General features: G+C 40.4%; 1 protein-coding gene across 2 annotated transcripts in view; it reads left to right on the plus strand.

The window, feature by feature from the left end:
* The first annotated feature begins 1,295 nt into the window (after positions 1 to 1,295).
* SLCO2A1 (solute carrier organic anion transporter family member 2A1) overlaps positions 1,296 to 15,436 on the plus strand; it is a 78,058-nt gene continuing 63,917 nt past the window's right edge. The window contains exon 1 of one of the 2 annotated variants that reach the window (XM_073674328.1): positions 1,296 to 1,603. In XM_073674328.1, the coding sequence (XP_073530429.1) occupies positions 1,523 to 1,603 (81 nt within the window). In that variant the 5' untranslated portion in view covers positions 1,296 to 1,522. Of the gene's footprint in view, positions 1,604 to 2,250; positions 2,269 to 15,436 lie in introns of those variants that run through there. The other variant, XM_073674329.1, reaches the window with a different exon arrangement.

Genomic DNA, 15,436 nt, shown 5'->3' on the forward strand with positions numbered 1-15,436 from the left:
GACAGGAAATAGGAGTCTAAAAATGCCCTAGTGGCCGGTGTGAAAATTGAATCATGTCCCATCTGACTGGTCCTTGCTAACCTGAAGAGCATAAGTGAGCATTAAAGGATGATCTTCAAAATGAAGGAACATTATATGGAACAAGAAGGGCTTTGTTCCATATAAGACTGATTTAAAGTTGTGAGATAAACAACACAAAAAAAATGGTGCTACAAAATATTTCACAGATATATCAACGTTATTAAATATAAAATATCATAACGGATTTTGTTAATAAACACAGTATCTCAATGGAGGGCTAACAACAAATGCCCCAAGGCTATAAACAGTATACAGTTAGTATGCCCACATATCTATTGCAGTACATTCCCTAGGGGTTAAACACTATGATATTTTATATTGAATAAATGTTATGTAGCACTATTTTTCTTTTGGTTTATCTTGTGATACTTTGGTGCATCTCCTATTCAGACAGATACTTTTTGGTTATAGGAATATTGGCTGGTCCTATTATTTAAAGTTGCGGTGGCGATTTAAGACACTACGAGAGCTGACAGCCGCCCTGTATAATACCGTCATAGACAATGTATAGGAAGTATATAGATATTGAAAATCAGCATATATCTTATAATACCAAAAGATCCTGCAAAAATATAAATTGTCCGCATTTAGGACAGATTGTAACTTTCTTGTTCAGTCCATCGCATAAGAGCGCCACCTGGAGGAAAAGAGTGGAAATATCACATTTCTAAAGAAACTTGCATCCTGTCCCATTTGCCGCCTGTTGTAAAATTATTAGATATTTGTAATATTTATTTTATATCCAGATTTTACACTTCACATACGGTAAACACATGTTCCTGCTCATTCATTTCACTTTCTCAGACTACAGGCAATGTCTTAGGAAGCCGGCTGGTCTGTGGGTATGTTATGGTAATAAGTCTTCTGTCCTGCGGTGACAGGTTTGTGCTTCTTGTATACACTGTACACTGTGTGGTATATACTTCAGCCACAGCTGGGACAGAAGCCAATGATGACATATAGGCTGTGCACGGTATATAAGGCAGTTCAGGCAGCCAATACAGGCAATGTCACCAGTCCAAGGTGCCGCATTCCCTCCGCCATTGCCGGGAATGGTGCCGGAATAATAGGACTTTGAATCCTGGTCTCCCGGTCGCCTTATTTTTTTCTTTTCGCATTCATTGTCTGTTGGGTTTCACTCTTGTCTCCTCTCCTGCATTTCTCTCTTCTGCCAATTGTTTGAAAAGTGGGAGGAGGGAGAGAGAAGGAATCTGTCATAGTGGAAAACTTATAAATCCTCCCTCTTTTACTTAAACCTCTGCAGACACCTGAGCTGAGAGGGAAGGAGAAGGCTCTGCTCAGCTGCCTGTCCTAGAGAACGCACATGAGACCCTCTGTGAAAGCCACCAGAGACCACCGCACATCAGCAGGTAGAGGTCCCAAGACCTGTCGCACTATCTCTTCTTAGACACATCTGCTGGAGTACTTCAGGCTTCTCACAATGGGAGTGAAACTTGGAGATAACAAATCTCAAGCAAGGTCCATAAGTAGCTGCTGCAAGGGGATCTTCAGCAACATCAAGGTAAGATGAACTTCCAACATCTGCTTGTTCTAGAAGTTTTGCTACAGCTGTCGTAGACTTCTTTTTGACATCAGGCACCCCTCCTGTGATATTACATGTTGTCTCATGTTTTCCAGAGGACTTCAATAAATATGGTAAAACTTTTCCAAAATATCACTTCTAAGATAAGAAGATCCCTTATCCAGACCTACCTCCCTGACACAGATTTTCAGTTCCACCATATAATATAATTACTGACCATCTTATTCGAGAAGATCATCAAGTATTGTCTATAACACAGTCACACAGTTCCATAGATAAAAAAAAAGATACAGGTCCATCAAGTTCAACATTTCTCCACCTTCTCTATATCCAAAGTATTTATAACCCACAATGCCATCTGTTGTGAGAAAAGCAATGCTGATATAGTGTCTGCCATTACTACCTCTTGTGGTAGGACATTCTGCAGTCTGACTGCTCTAACTGTAAAGAATCCTTTCCTATTTAGCTGTCGGCATCGCCTTTCTTCCACCCATAATGAATACCCCTTGGTCCTTTGTAGGGTCCTTGGAAGGAGTAATTCATGGGCCTCGGTGTTTTACGGTTTCCATATATGAAGCTTCTCGCATCGCAGAGGTGACCTGAATTCAGTGTGATTTTGCAGCTCTTGGTCTGGGGAACACATGGTGATCTGCTTTCAATCTCTTTTCATTGAGTTTTCTTCCACAGGAGGATAATATGTAGGAACAGGCTGATAATATCAACCGTGTTACTTCATAATAAGCAGAGCCCGGTATGGCTGGCGGTTTGTGTTGATGACAATGTTTTATGGGCTTCTGATTAATAGTGATGTATATTTAGTATTAGATATACGGGAACATGGTTGGGTTTTGGCCCCAATTGCAAAATATATGTAGAATTATTGCTAACATCAACCATGGATGCTCATAATACTGTTAGGCTCATATGTCTAAAGGGAATTACAGGGTTGCAGAACTATATCTCAATTAAAGTAGCTCAAAATATTTGCAAATATTCTCTTTTGCAGCTGCAGGCTGTGGGTTTTCTGTTTACTTATGTGCATGGATATGGATTAGGAATTTATGTATATATCTCTTTTCCGTGAGTATGTATGTAAACAGACAGGAGCCCGTCCCGCCAGCTGTGCTTCCTAAGAAACCGAGCTGGAATATAGAATATATCCGGAATTAGAGCATCTGTCTATGAGACCGACAGACTAATGGGTATAGGGACCTCACAACTCTCCGTCGGGGAAAGAAGGAATAGGCTTTTAATCCTTTTGTTCCCGTGGAGAAATTATCCATTGCCAGAAGTGTCTGACAGCGGCTTACCCCCTTCTTCCTATTCAAAACACATGTATGCTCAGCTGAACTGATTGAGCGTGTGTATGAGGGAAAGGAGGGGTCAGGAAAGAGATATCTGTTGAACATTTAATGTATAAGTAGGCTTAAATGATCACTGGTGTATGCAGAAATTGATTGTAAGAGCAAATATAAGACCGAATACTGACCAAATACTGATATTGGGGCTGTGGCCAAATTGCGATACCTGGAGCCAGTGGGAGCCAAGCCCTGCTGGTCAAGCACAGCATCCATGGAGGAGACAAGGACGAAGTGTAGTACAATCATCCAGTGACATGAAAACGTATTTATTCTTAATCCATTAAAACAAGGGGATCCATACAAGGTACGTGTAAAAACTGACGCATTTCTGGTGCAAAATGCTGTTAATCATAGTATGATTAAGGGCGTTTCTGGAGAAAAATGCCTTAAATCAGTATGACTAAGGGAGTTTTGTACCAGATACGCTTCAGTTTTTACATGTTCCTTGTATGGATCCACTTGTTTTAATGGATTAAGGAAATACTTCTATGCCCAAAAATGACAAAAGTATTCTCAGAGTGATTCCTTTTTTGGCTAACCAGAAAAAATATATTTGCAAGCTTTCAGAGCACAGGTGTAGTCTGGGGTTATCGTGGAGTTAGCGGTGATTGTATGGGGGTAAATACACAGATTCCATGTGTTGGAATCCAGAGGCGTACTGTATATACCATACGCTCACTATTAGTTTTCCGATAACCGGCCTCTTTGTGCAAAACGCCTGCAGCCTCCTCCGTTATTCATCGGCCAATCATGTAATTGACCAGATTATATCTGGATTATATCCAAATATCACAGCTTGGGAAGGTCATGAGAGCCACCTGCTGCGTTCTTTGGAGCAAACAGCTCTCTGCTGCTCCCTATCGTCCGGACAATTACACGATTGGCCGACGAATAATGGAGGAAGCTGCAGGCTGATTGCACTAACAGGCCAGTTATCGGAAAACTAACAGTGAACATATGGTATATACACCTCCGGATTCCAACACATGGAATCTGTGTATATACCACCGTACGATCACCGCTAACTCCATGATAACCCCAAACTACTCACTTGCAAGTATATTTTTTCTGGTTAGCCAATAAAGGTATCATTCCGAGAATACTTTTGTCATTTTTGGCCATAAAAGTATTTACATTGATTTTTCTGGATAACACGGTACCACGATATAACTTTGTATTGTACATAATGGATTAAGAATAAAGAAGTTTTTATTTCTCCGGATGGTTGTGCTACACTTCGTCCTTGTCTCCACCATACTTGCTTCCTTTGCTTTCCACAATCATTGTGACTTGATGGCTCAATTTTGTTCACATCGCTGCTTAGATGGCACTATAAGGTTTCTTAGCGTTTTACCTACATTGATAGGACAAAACCAATGCAAACATATTCTCCCAATAGCACAGCATGATATCAGTGCAAAGTTATCAGTGTTTGTGTGTGGACAGAAACCGAGCTGATAACACATTGTGCATTAGTGACAGTCATTAACGCTCTGATAATGGGCTGCCGGACCCTCCCTGATTCCCGGCCTGGGTTCACTTCCATTTGTGAGTCTGGCTGAGTATAAGTCGTGATCCTGTGACATAATATCCCACATACTAACACATTGGCACCACAAGTCTTCTAAGTTTAACTCCCTTATCTGTTATATTCAGGGTGAGGAAGTAATCGAAGGTAGATAATGAATTAAACTTGCCTTTATTACCAGGTATATGAAATGCGGCGGGTAGAGTGCATGTCAAGATTTTGCCCCTTGACTGGCATGGAGGGCATGTAATGGATATGCACAGAGTCACAGTGTAGTGGTCAGAAGTCAGAGATGTTTGAGATAGAAAATGGCAGGCCACGACCACGTTTCCAACACATCTGATACATTTGTTTTTACTGATTTTACATTTCTCTCCATTATTGAAAGGCTATATTTTGGTATTGCAGCGAAGCCATATTTACTTCAATGGGGCTGAACTGTACTACCAGATGCCATCTAAGGACCAGACCAGCACTGTTCCTGGAAAAAAGAGGAATATTTTTCTAATTTCAAACAACTCATTTAAATACTGTTTTTAGAATCATCCCCTGTAGCAATGGCATAGGTATAAATTGCAATACCCGAATATTGTATGGTTGAAATTCAAGAACTGCTTTTCATATCATAAGGAGTAATGTTAGACTCCTCGCCTTGCAGATATTAGGACCGGGATTCATCATTTGCATTTTAATGTTTAAAGAGGTTGTCCACTACTTTAATATTGATGACCTATCGTTAGGTTATACGTTCCTCCAAAATATAGCAAAATTTGGGCAAAAAATTTAGGAGTACATAAAATCAATCCGAGGGAAGGTATAAAGGCTGAAGCATATTTGCGCACAAATTTAGCAACTTTTTATAAAGTCACAAATGATGAATGAGCCAAAAACATCTGGAAACCTCAAACCCTGTCCACAATAACGAACAGAAGAAAACAGGTAAACACATATAAAATAGGCTCTAAAGAAGGTGCAGTTTATAGGAAGAAAATAAAAATTGGGCGCAAATGAAAAACAGGAGAAACCCAAAATCTAGACAAAAAAATGGTGCAAATGTAATAATTGATCGGGACTATTGTCTCTGGTGGGAATATAATCGAGGACTCTAACCAATGCTAACCACTGAGCCTCAGTGAGTCTGTGAAGGGCTTTATTATGCACATTCTCCATAAGTTAGGACACGACACCCAAAAGGGAAAACATTAGAAGGATGTTGAGGACAACCACTACATGCCAATCCTGCTCCAAAGATGGAGAAAATTTTGCAGTTGTATAACAGGTCTGAGTTTTTCTCCGGTACTCCTCCAACTGTTACTGATTAGTCCAGGGATGCATAACTCCAGACCTCAAGGGCCACCAACAGGTCATGTTTTCAGGATTTCCTTAGTATTGCCCAGGTGATTATTCCAACACTTTGCTCAATGGTAAAAAAAACCCTGAAAACAACCACTGTTGGTGGCCGTAGAGGACCAGAGTTGTGCATCTTTGGATTAGTCTTTGAGCAGTCTAACATCTCCCACATGGTGGCAGGACATATGGCTACCAAGAGAATATCAGACTGGGAAGACGTGGATTTTGTTTGATCTGTTACTAAGACGAAGGTGCAATGAGATTATATAAAGGATCATTATGTCGTGAGCTGTAACTACAACAGAGAAGAAAAGACGGGACATTGTTCAATCTCCTGGGAAGCATCATACACATTAGTAAATGTCTTCGCTTTCTGTTGATTTCTTTACATAGGATCATTTCCAATAAGTTACAAGTCAGTGATGTAATTTCTTTGTATCTTGTGTTCTTAAGAACACGTTCGGTGCAGGAGAACAGGTAACCTGTGGATCTGTATGGACCTTATATGGTTTCTGCCTTACAATATGGCTGACTTCCTATAAAGTGTCAATGTAACTTTTCGTATAACTTTTTTAATCAATATTTTTTAATCAATATTAGCTCAGGTCACCTAATCTTCACTTCATTAAGTTGGCCATACTTTTTAGATTTCTCTTGACCTTCATAAACATGCACTCAACTGAGCATGCGTGAATTCTGAATGAGGAGAGGGGAGAAAGCTGCTGCCAGACACTTTACCTCGACTTAAAGTCTCATGACATACATTTATTGCATATCCACAGGGTTTGGCATGAATGATTCTTAGATGCAGGTTCCACTCCTGAGGGACGCACCTATGTTCAAAAAAGTGGTCCTCAGTTCTCGCGTTCTGAAGGGTGCCCGGCCATAGTGACAGAACAGGTGACTACACATGCGCAGTTCTCACCATTCACTGCTATGGGCATTACAAATACAACCCAACGCCCTTGTGAGTTTGAATGGTGGATCGGGGGACCTCAGCTCTAGTGATAGGTGTGGGTCTCAGAGGTGGAACCCCATTTATTAGTCAATATTGGACTCTCTTATGGACAAAAAATGATTCTTGTTGAAATCCAAGAGCCTGATCCTTTAACCTGACATCAGTCATTGGGTGAAAGCAGTGACAGACTCGTACACATAAAAACGATTGGCTGGTCAAACCAAAATTGTCAGAATTGGGGAAAATTAATCTAAGGTATGACCATTTTTATAGATACTGTGAATGTTGGCCAAACTCGCTGATCTCAGCTAGACCGGTCGACCATCTAATGGTCTACAGTAATGTCCCTACTCTCTCCTGACCGCAAATATAGAAGGGTTGGGCACAATGAATTTACATTTTCCAAATCCATTTGTTCTCAGACTACATAGGCCACCAATCTCCCTACGCAGAATACGTGCACAGAGACCAGCATGCATGTGTATGGGGCAGTAAGGCGGAATGGCTCTCTGAGGGTTCGGCTATGAGCTATGTAGAGTGTTTGCTCGCTGTCAGTCCTCTTGTAGTTTTACATATTTTTCTACTTCAGGAATAACTTCTCAGCGCAGGATAAAATGTCTTGGATCTATTCACTAACGGGCAAGTCCTTATCCTAGGGGTCCGTGCTGAGCTGAGAGCTGGATGGTCTCCTCTACATCTGTAACTCTTTTAAGCTTATGTTACAACAAAAAAACGAAATTCTTATTAAGCATAAAAGCTGAAGGTCGCACCCTTCCTCTCATGGGCTATAAAAACCTTATTAACCATATAAGTGCTGGGTCAGTAGATATTCTGGTTCCTTATAATGCTAGTTATTAGTAATTAAAATGTCCTTTCCAAGTGTGACAGATCCTAATTTACAATTAATTAAAAAAAAATCTGAATATTCTATACAAGCTGTTATTTACAGTTTCTAGTTATCAATTATATGTGGTCATTAAAGGGAATCTTTCGTCAGGTTTTTGCTATCCCATCTGAGAACAGCATAATGTAGAGGCAGAGACACTGATTCTAGTGATGTATCACTTTCCAGGCTCCTAGCTGCAGTTTTGATAAAATTACTGTTTTCTCTGCTGCAGATTGAGCAGTTCTCTGACTACTGAGCTCTTTATAACCCCGCCCACACCACTGATTGGCTGCTTTCTGTGTACACTGTGCATAGGCATAAAACTGCCAATCAGGGGTGAGGGGTGGGGTTATACAGAATATACATTAATATGGCAACAGGTTAATTAGTGATAATCTGCTTCTGATAAGACAGTGATTTTATTAAAACTACAGTAAGCAGCCCAGTGAGACATTGCTGGAATCAGGGTCTCTGTCTCTACATCATGCTACTCACAGATTAGGTGGCAAAAACCTGTTGACAGATTCCCTTTAAAACGGCATTCACATATCATGGCTGTATTACATTTTGGGGGGGGGCTGTAATTGCTGCAAAAAAAATGCATCGACTTGCTACGATTTTCCAAATGTGAACACTGCTAAAAAATAGCTAGCAGTAGAGCTGAAGTTTCAATTACCAAACAGCTTGAGCGGAGAGAATACTATGGACTGTAAGAGCAAGTTACACCACTCCAGGAACTAATTTCACTTACTTAGTAACTTGACACTAAGAAAGTCTTAAACATCAGTGTAAAAGAACCCAAAAATATTGGCACCTCTCCCAAATGACTAGTCTTTAGGGGGATGCCCATATCCAAGGGCAAACATCAATATTGCAGCATTATGTTTTAACTTGTTATATAGTTATAACTTTGCACCCGATGTATTAGTTTCTTCTGCTGATTGACGGAAAACATCTATTTAAGGTCTCCTTCACACGTCCATGTTCCAGTACGTGTGGTATCCGTTTTTTTCACTGATACCACATGTGCCCATTATAACCTATGGTGCTATGCACATGTCTGTGTTTTTACTGGCAGCATGGATGACAGCGGCCAGTGCAAGTCTATCCGTCCGTGTAACGTTCACATGTTCAGTATTTGGTCAGTATTTTGCCTCAGTATTTGTAAACCAAAGTCAGGAGAGGGTGATAAATACAGAAGTGGTGACGTGTTTCTATTATATTTTCCTCTGATTGTTCCTCACCTGGTTTTGGCTTACAAATACTGATGTAAAATACTGATCAAATACTGAACGTGAGAAGCTTTGTCATTTATTTCTATTTTCTATACCGGACAAACACTGATGACACACTGGTTGTAAAAACTGGCACACGGACCTAACACTGATGACACCAGTACCGTCTTTTCACTTACGTGTTTAAATACAGATGTGTGAAGGAGGTCTAAGAAACATTTTTTAACAGTTCATATTTAGTATACTAAATATTTAGTAACTTTAATAACTTTCAGTTGTTGAGCTGGTATTAGCTGTTGTAATTAGTCAATTGCTCAGGTATGGAAGAACACAATGTGGCCTCATGCACTTTAGCACTTAATGAATTATGACATCTGCCCCATCAGGTCTAAGGCTATGTTCCCACATGTTGTGGGGGTTTTTTACGTCAGAAATCTGCAGCAAAACTGATCTCTGGCAGGAAATCCATTGCGTCAAAAACTCAGGTTTTGCTGCTTTTTTTATGCATTTTTGATCCGTTTTTTTCACCGTTTTTTTCACTGTCCGTCTGTCTCTATTTATACATGTACATAAAGTCCTGTGAAAAAAAACAACCTCATTCTATGTTGCCATCAAAAACGCTGAAAAAATTTACCTGCATTTTTGGTGCGTTTTTTCAGCGTTTTTTCACCACCCATTACTTCCTATGGGTGAAAAAACGCTGAAAGAAGTGACATGCTGTATTTTCCAAAAACCCAACCAAGGCAAAAAATACGCAGCAGAAAAACCAAAACAACAAGATGTGTGAACAGAGAATTCTGGTTTCTCATAGACTTTGCTTGTACTGCAAAATGCAGCTGAAAATTTGCATAAAAATCTGCAGCAAAATACGCTGAAAAACCCAACATGTGTGAACATAGCCTTAAGAGATCAATGTAAGCAGTTAACATTGTGAAATCTGCATTAATCTCATTAGCACATTTTTTTCTCTATTTGTGTCCTTATAGCATGTTCATAATGATTTAATGTTCCTTCTCTCCAAGAGTATTTAAAGAATTTGTCCTTGTAAATGTTTTTTTTTTTCATTTTTTACCATTGGGGCTAAAGTCTATTGTTAAAAGATTGGCCATTTTCAAGATTTTTTTTCCCATTAGGCTCAGTTATACGTAAAGAAATAAACTAAGCCTGACGAAGCCTCCATAGGTCCAGTGCTGGCTCTCCCCTGTGGCCCCAATCTCTGCGGCAGCGGTGACATCAAACCGATAGAGGTGAAGCATCATGTTGTCAGCGGGAGACACACCGCTAATTCATTGCTTGCAACACTATTGAAGTTACGTCACCGCTGCAGCCGATCAACACAAATCAGCCAGCGACTGACATGCAGTGGAGGACTGGGGGGGAGTTTAAGCAAATCTCAGTTTGTTTTACAATACATAACTGAGCCTATAAGCAAAAATGCATTGAAAGCGGACACCCCCTTTAAGTTTATTGAACTACAAAAAAGGTGTTTCATAGACCAATTCAGTAGCCATTTCATAATGGTAAATGTAGTGCCCTGTGGTTCTCTGAAGAATGAACCTTCCAAATCTTATCTGAGGAAGACACTGGAAGGTTCCTGAAACTTGTCATTTTATTTCTTCAACAGAGTGCATCATTGTGCTGACTTCACTGTGTATTGTGGAGGCTGATCTTTTTTCCTTTAAAGGGAATCTGTCACCATTTTTTTGCTACCTCATCTGAGAGCAGCATAATGTAGGAAAAGAGACCCTGATTCCAGCGATGTATCACTTAGTTTACTGGGTTCAGCAGTTGTAGAATATAACAGAGCTCAGAAAGCTGCCCCGCCCCCACCACAACTTTCGGAGATTTTAGACCAGATAGAAATATATTGAGTTAAGGGTGAATCGTATTTTTTGGGTGATTAAGTCAAACCTGCCAATCACTCAGAAAGACTTTAAATCTATTGTTAATTTTTTCTTATGCACATGTCTTGTTAATGGATAGAATTACTTCTTCTTTGGAAGGTGAATATGTAGTATTTCAGTACCTAGTGGTTGCAATTTTTGTGGCTTGTAGGATGTGTGTAGTGACCACCCTGGCTTTGGCGAGGATGGGGTGGATATCTAACAGTAGTGGTGCTGAAGAGGAAGAGGGAATTTTTTTTTAGATGTAGTACCGAGGATATTAATTGGAAAATACAAATCCAGGTATTGGTAATCACTGGACAATCCTATAAGTTATGGAGAAGTGAGCCTTTGAGACCACAATTGCGCCAGCAAAGGTAGGAGGAGTTTGGAAACATGCAACTGAGTCTCACGGGAGTGTAGTACCACCGTAGGACTGTTTTCATATAGGATTGAAAATAAGAGATTCATGTGACCGTGCGGGTTGTAAAAGAAAGCGTGCGAGACCAATCTGAATTCGAAAAAGTCTTTTTTAGGTCGCCTTCCCATGACAAAAATGGAGTACATTTGATAAAATTGCTATTTGCATCAAGTAGTGTGTATATGGGTTTCAGACCCCTTTTTGTGGGTGGGTTATTTTCTAGAGCTTGGAGTAGGCCTGAGTTGACTCTAGCTGAAGCGAGAGCAGTGTGTTGTAATTCGTCCCTAATCCAGAGATATTTATAGAACTCGTGATTAGGTATTTGGAAGTTGTGCTGGAGATATTCACATGGGTGGCGAGTGGGGCCTTCAGAAATATTTTGGATTAATTTGATTCCATGTCCATGCCAAGCCTGTAGGTTGAGGTCAGGCAATAATAATTCCAATGTTTCCAAATGGACTATGGACAGAATTGGAGAAGAGTTGGAACATTATTTTATGAAAAATCTTCCAGCATGAGAGTGAGGACGCTGTTAGAGGAAGGGTGTCTATAGAATTTAATGGCTCTATTAAAGAAGCACTAAACAAGGCTTGGAGTTTTTGAGATTACGAACTGTGATTCAATCTGAACCCAATGACAAGTTCTGTCTCCTCTCCACCGTCCTTTAATTTGATCTAGCTGTGAAGCTATGTAGTAGTCTGGTATGTTGGGTATGCCCAAACCTGCTAGTTTCTTTGGTCTTTTACCTTTCCACACAAAAGTATTTAATAGTTTATGGGTTTTATTGAAGGACTGTTGTGGATATATTGGACCATTCGAAATGAGTATAATACTTTGGGAAGCGAGAACATTTGAAAAGCTGCAATACGCTCTAGCCATGAGATATTGTATTGTGAAATTGGTTTCAGGTCTTTGTCTATTATGCTTAGTAGAGGGAGATAATTTGATTTATAGAGGGATAGCGTGGAGTTTTTTTTTGGCATCCGAAGGTACGCAATGTGTTCTTTTTGCCAGTCAAAGGGGATTTGCTCTTGTAAGTGTTTTAAAGATTTATCGGGAACATTATGGGGAGGATTGGGATTTACTTTCATTAACTTTATAATATGACAGGCTACCAAAAATTTTTATAGTTTTCAAGGCCTCTTCCAGGAAGGTTTCTGGCTTTTCCAAGGACAAAATCACATCTTGCTTGAGCTAACTGCTCAATGGAGAGCACAAGTATCAAGGGTTACAGAGGGCACCCTGCCTCGTATCGTTAGTTATTTCAAATTCTTCTGACATAATGCCATTTAGCAAAACCCTCACTGAGGGAGAGAAATGCAATGCTTTTATGGCAGACATAGTCAGGCCAAAGGTGAAAGACCATTTTACTCGGTCAAACACCTTTCCAGCGTCGAGGGTGACCAGAATGGCGGCAACTTTTCATCTATTATGACATCAACCAGATTTATGACTCTTCTAGTGTTGTCGGCGGTTTGTCTGCCCTGTACAAAACCAGCGTGGTCAGGTGACACTAATGATGGTAAAATAGGGGCCAAGCAGGAGGCCAGGCACTTGGCATATATCTTTAGATCTGTATTCAGAAGGGATGTAGGTTGGACATTCTCAGGTATGTCTGGTTGTTTGCCCTGTTTTGGAAGTGTGATGATAGTTGCAGCAAGCATCTCTTTAGGGAATAAGACATGAGTGATTGCGTGTTGTAGGGTAACCACTAGAAATGGGGTTAATTGATCCATAAACGTCTTGTAGTATATACTAGACAAGCCATCTGGGCGCGGAGCCTTGTGCATTGGCAGAGAGTTGATGGCCTTGCATAACACTGAATTGGTAAGTGGTGCATTTAAAGAATATAACTGAGATTGGGAGAGAGAGGAGGTGGAGTTTAGATAGAAAAGATTACATTTCCAGGGGAAAATGTGGTGGTAAATCTTGATCTGGGCTTAAATTGTATAATGAAGCATACAAACATTGAATCCTAGAATGTTAGAGTTGGAAGGGGCCTCCAGGGTCCTCGTGTCCAACCCCCTGCTCAATGCAGGATTCACTAAACCATCTCAGACAGATATCTGTCCAGCCTCTGTGTGAAGACTTCCATGGAAGGAAAACTCACCACCTCTCGTGACAGCCTGTTCCACTCATTTATCACCCTAACTGTCATAATATTCCTTGAATTTATTTGCAATTTCTTTGGGACTATATATTTTTTGTTGCTATGAGTCATTTTTGAGGTAAGGAATTTTAGCCTTAGTTGCTTGAGACTTTAGTCTGTTGGCTAGCAGTCTCCCCGCTTGTTGTCTTGTGAGTAATAGTAGGCTCTGTTTTTTTGTAATTTTTTCTTGTATTTACACAGTAAAGAGTCTTTCAGCTGAACGCGGAGACTACTAATTGTGGCTGCTCGGTCTGCGTTGAAAGTGCATTTATTCAAAGTTTTCAGGTTTTGAATTTCAGAGAGAATATCTGTAAATTTTCTCCCTCTCTCTCGTTTGGCTCTATGGCCCAGTTTAATAAAGATGCCCCATGTGTACGCTTTGTGAAAGCTCTAAATAGGAAATGGGCTGTCCACCGAGCCTGTTTTCACCTGGAAGAATTCAAGGAGGCTATTTTGAGGATAGGATACATGATGCGGAGTGGCTAAACGATAGGAGTTAATGGAATGGGATGGGATGCTTTTCCTCTGAGTAACTCTAATGGGGCGTGGTCCGACCAAGTAATTGATCCTATAGAGGAGGAGATTACATTGTCTAGAAGGGTCCTGCCTATTAGGAATATATCTATACGAGAGTATGTGTTATGAACCGAAGAAAAAAAGGTGTAATCCCTTTTGTTGTCGAGTTTCATATGCCAAACGTCATATAAATCTTCCTTGTGTATTATGGACGAGAATTGAGGGGAATGTCTATGGTTTTGTGTCGACATATCTAATGTGCAGTCATGAGCAAAGTTGAAATCCCCACAATATAATACATGACCTTGTTTCACTCTATTTTACTTTTAGGAGTTTATGAAGAAACCCAACCTGGAAGTTGTTAGGTGCATAGACTACCACAATTGTATAGATGATGCTGTTGATGGAGCCCCTTTGGATGATATACCTCCCCTATAGATCAGTCTTCAAAGAAATGGGAGAAAAAGCCACAGAGTTTCTCACCGTCACCGCCAACTTAACGCGTCTTTGTTTTTTCTTGAAATTGGCTTGGACAACATGTGGGAAAAAGGGGAGTTTCAATCTATGAGCATCTTTCTCTGTGCTTCTTGTGTGCAGAAAATATCACACAAGGAAAACTCTGCCTCTTTTCACATGGATGATCGATCATTCTTGTGGACTGTTTAGTCCATTAACATTTAAATAGCAGATTTTGATAACCATCTTATAGAGAGACGAATGCTAGAGCAGCCTGAGACCCAGGTATAGGCCAACACCAAAAGATATTTGATGGCTTCAACCGGCTTATGCCCAAAGTAAATCTTAAATACAGTGTAATCCTGAGAAACTGCATAAAAAATTAATAAAATATGAATAACACAAATAACTGACAGGGAGGTCTAGTATAGGACCCAATTATTCTGTCAGATTGAGTAATCAGTAACACAGAAGGGTAAATGTTAATCTGGGGTAGCTGAGAAGAGTTAACAGGTCCAACAAACACCCATTTGCAAACGATTTGCCAGTCCTTTTCCACAAGTTGAGGGTGCGACTTGTCCAGATGTGAGTGGACGGGCACTGTGAGGGTCCATGCAAGCAAAAGATTTCTGCCATCCTCGAACAATGTAATGGCATGCCAAGTATTCTTGAGGTTTATGAGGAGCTTCATGGGGAACCCCCACCGGTAGACGGCTGAGTTCTCTCTTAATTTTTTGGTGATAGGAGACATGCGTCTACAGAAATGGAGAGTGGCCACAGAGACATCAGAAAATATCTTTAATTGGTGAAAAGGAGGTTTCCCTTTTTTCTTGAGAAGAGTAGCAGATCCTCCTTAACATGGAAGAAATGAATATGGGCCAGAACTAGTGTTGAGCCACCCCCGTAGTGTTCGAGTTCGGTTCGGTTCGTCGAACACCCGTGTGTTCGCCGAACTGTTCGTCGAACTGTTCGTCGAACACCTTCGAACACCGTTAAAACCAATGGCAGGCAAACAAAAACACACAGAAACACATAGAAAACACCTTCAAAGGTGTCCAAAAGCTGACAA

Source organism: Phyllobates terribilis, unplaced genomic scaffold (genome assembly GCF_046119375.1).
Source record: "Phyllobates terribilis strain yellow unplaced genomic scaffold, ASM4611937v1 Scaffold_3__8_contigs__length_932513732, whole genome shotgun sequence".
Lineage (NCBI taxonomy): Eukaryota > Metazoa > Chordata > Amphibia > Anura > Dendrobatidae > Phyllobates > Phyllobates terribilis.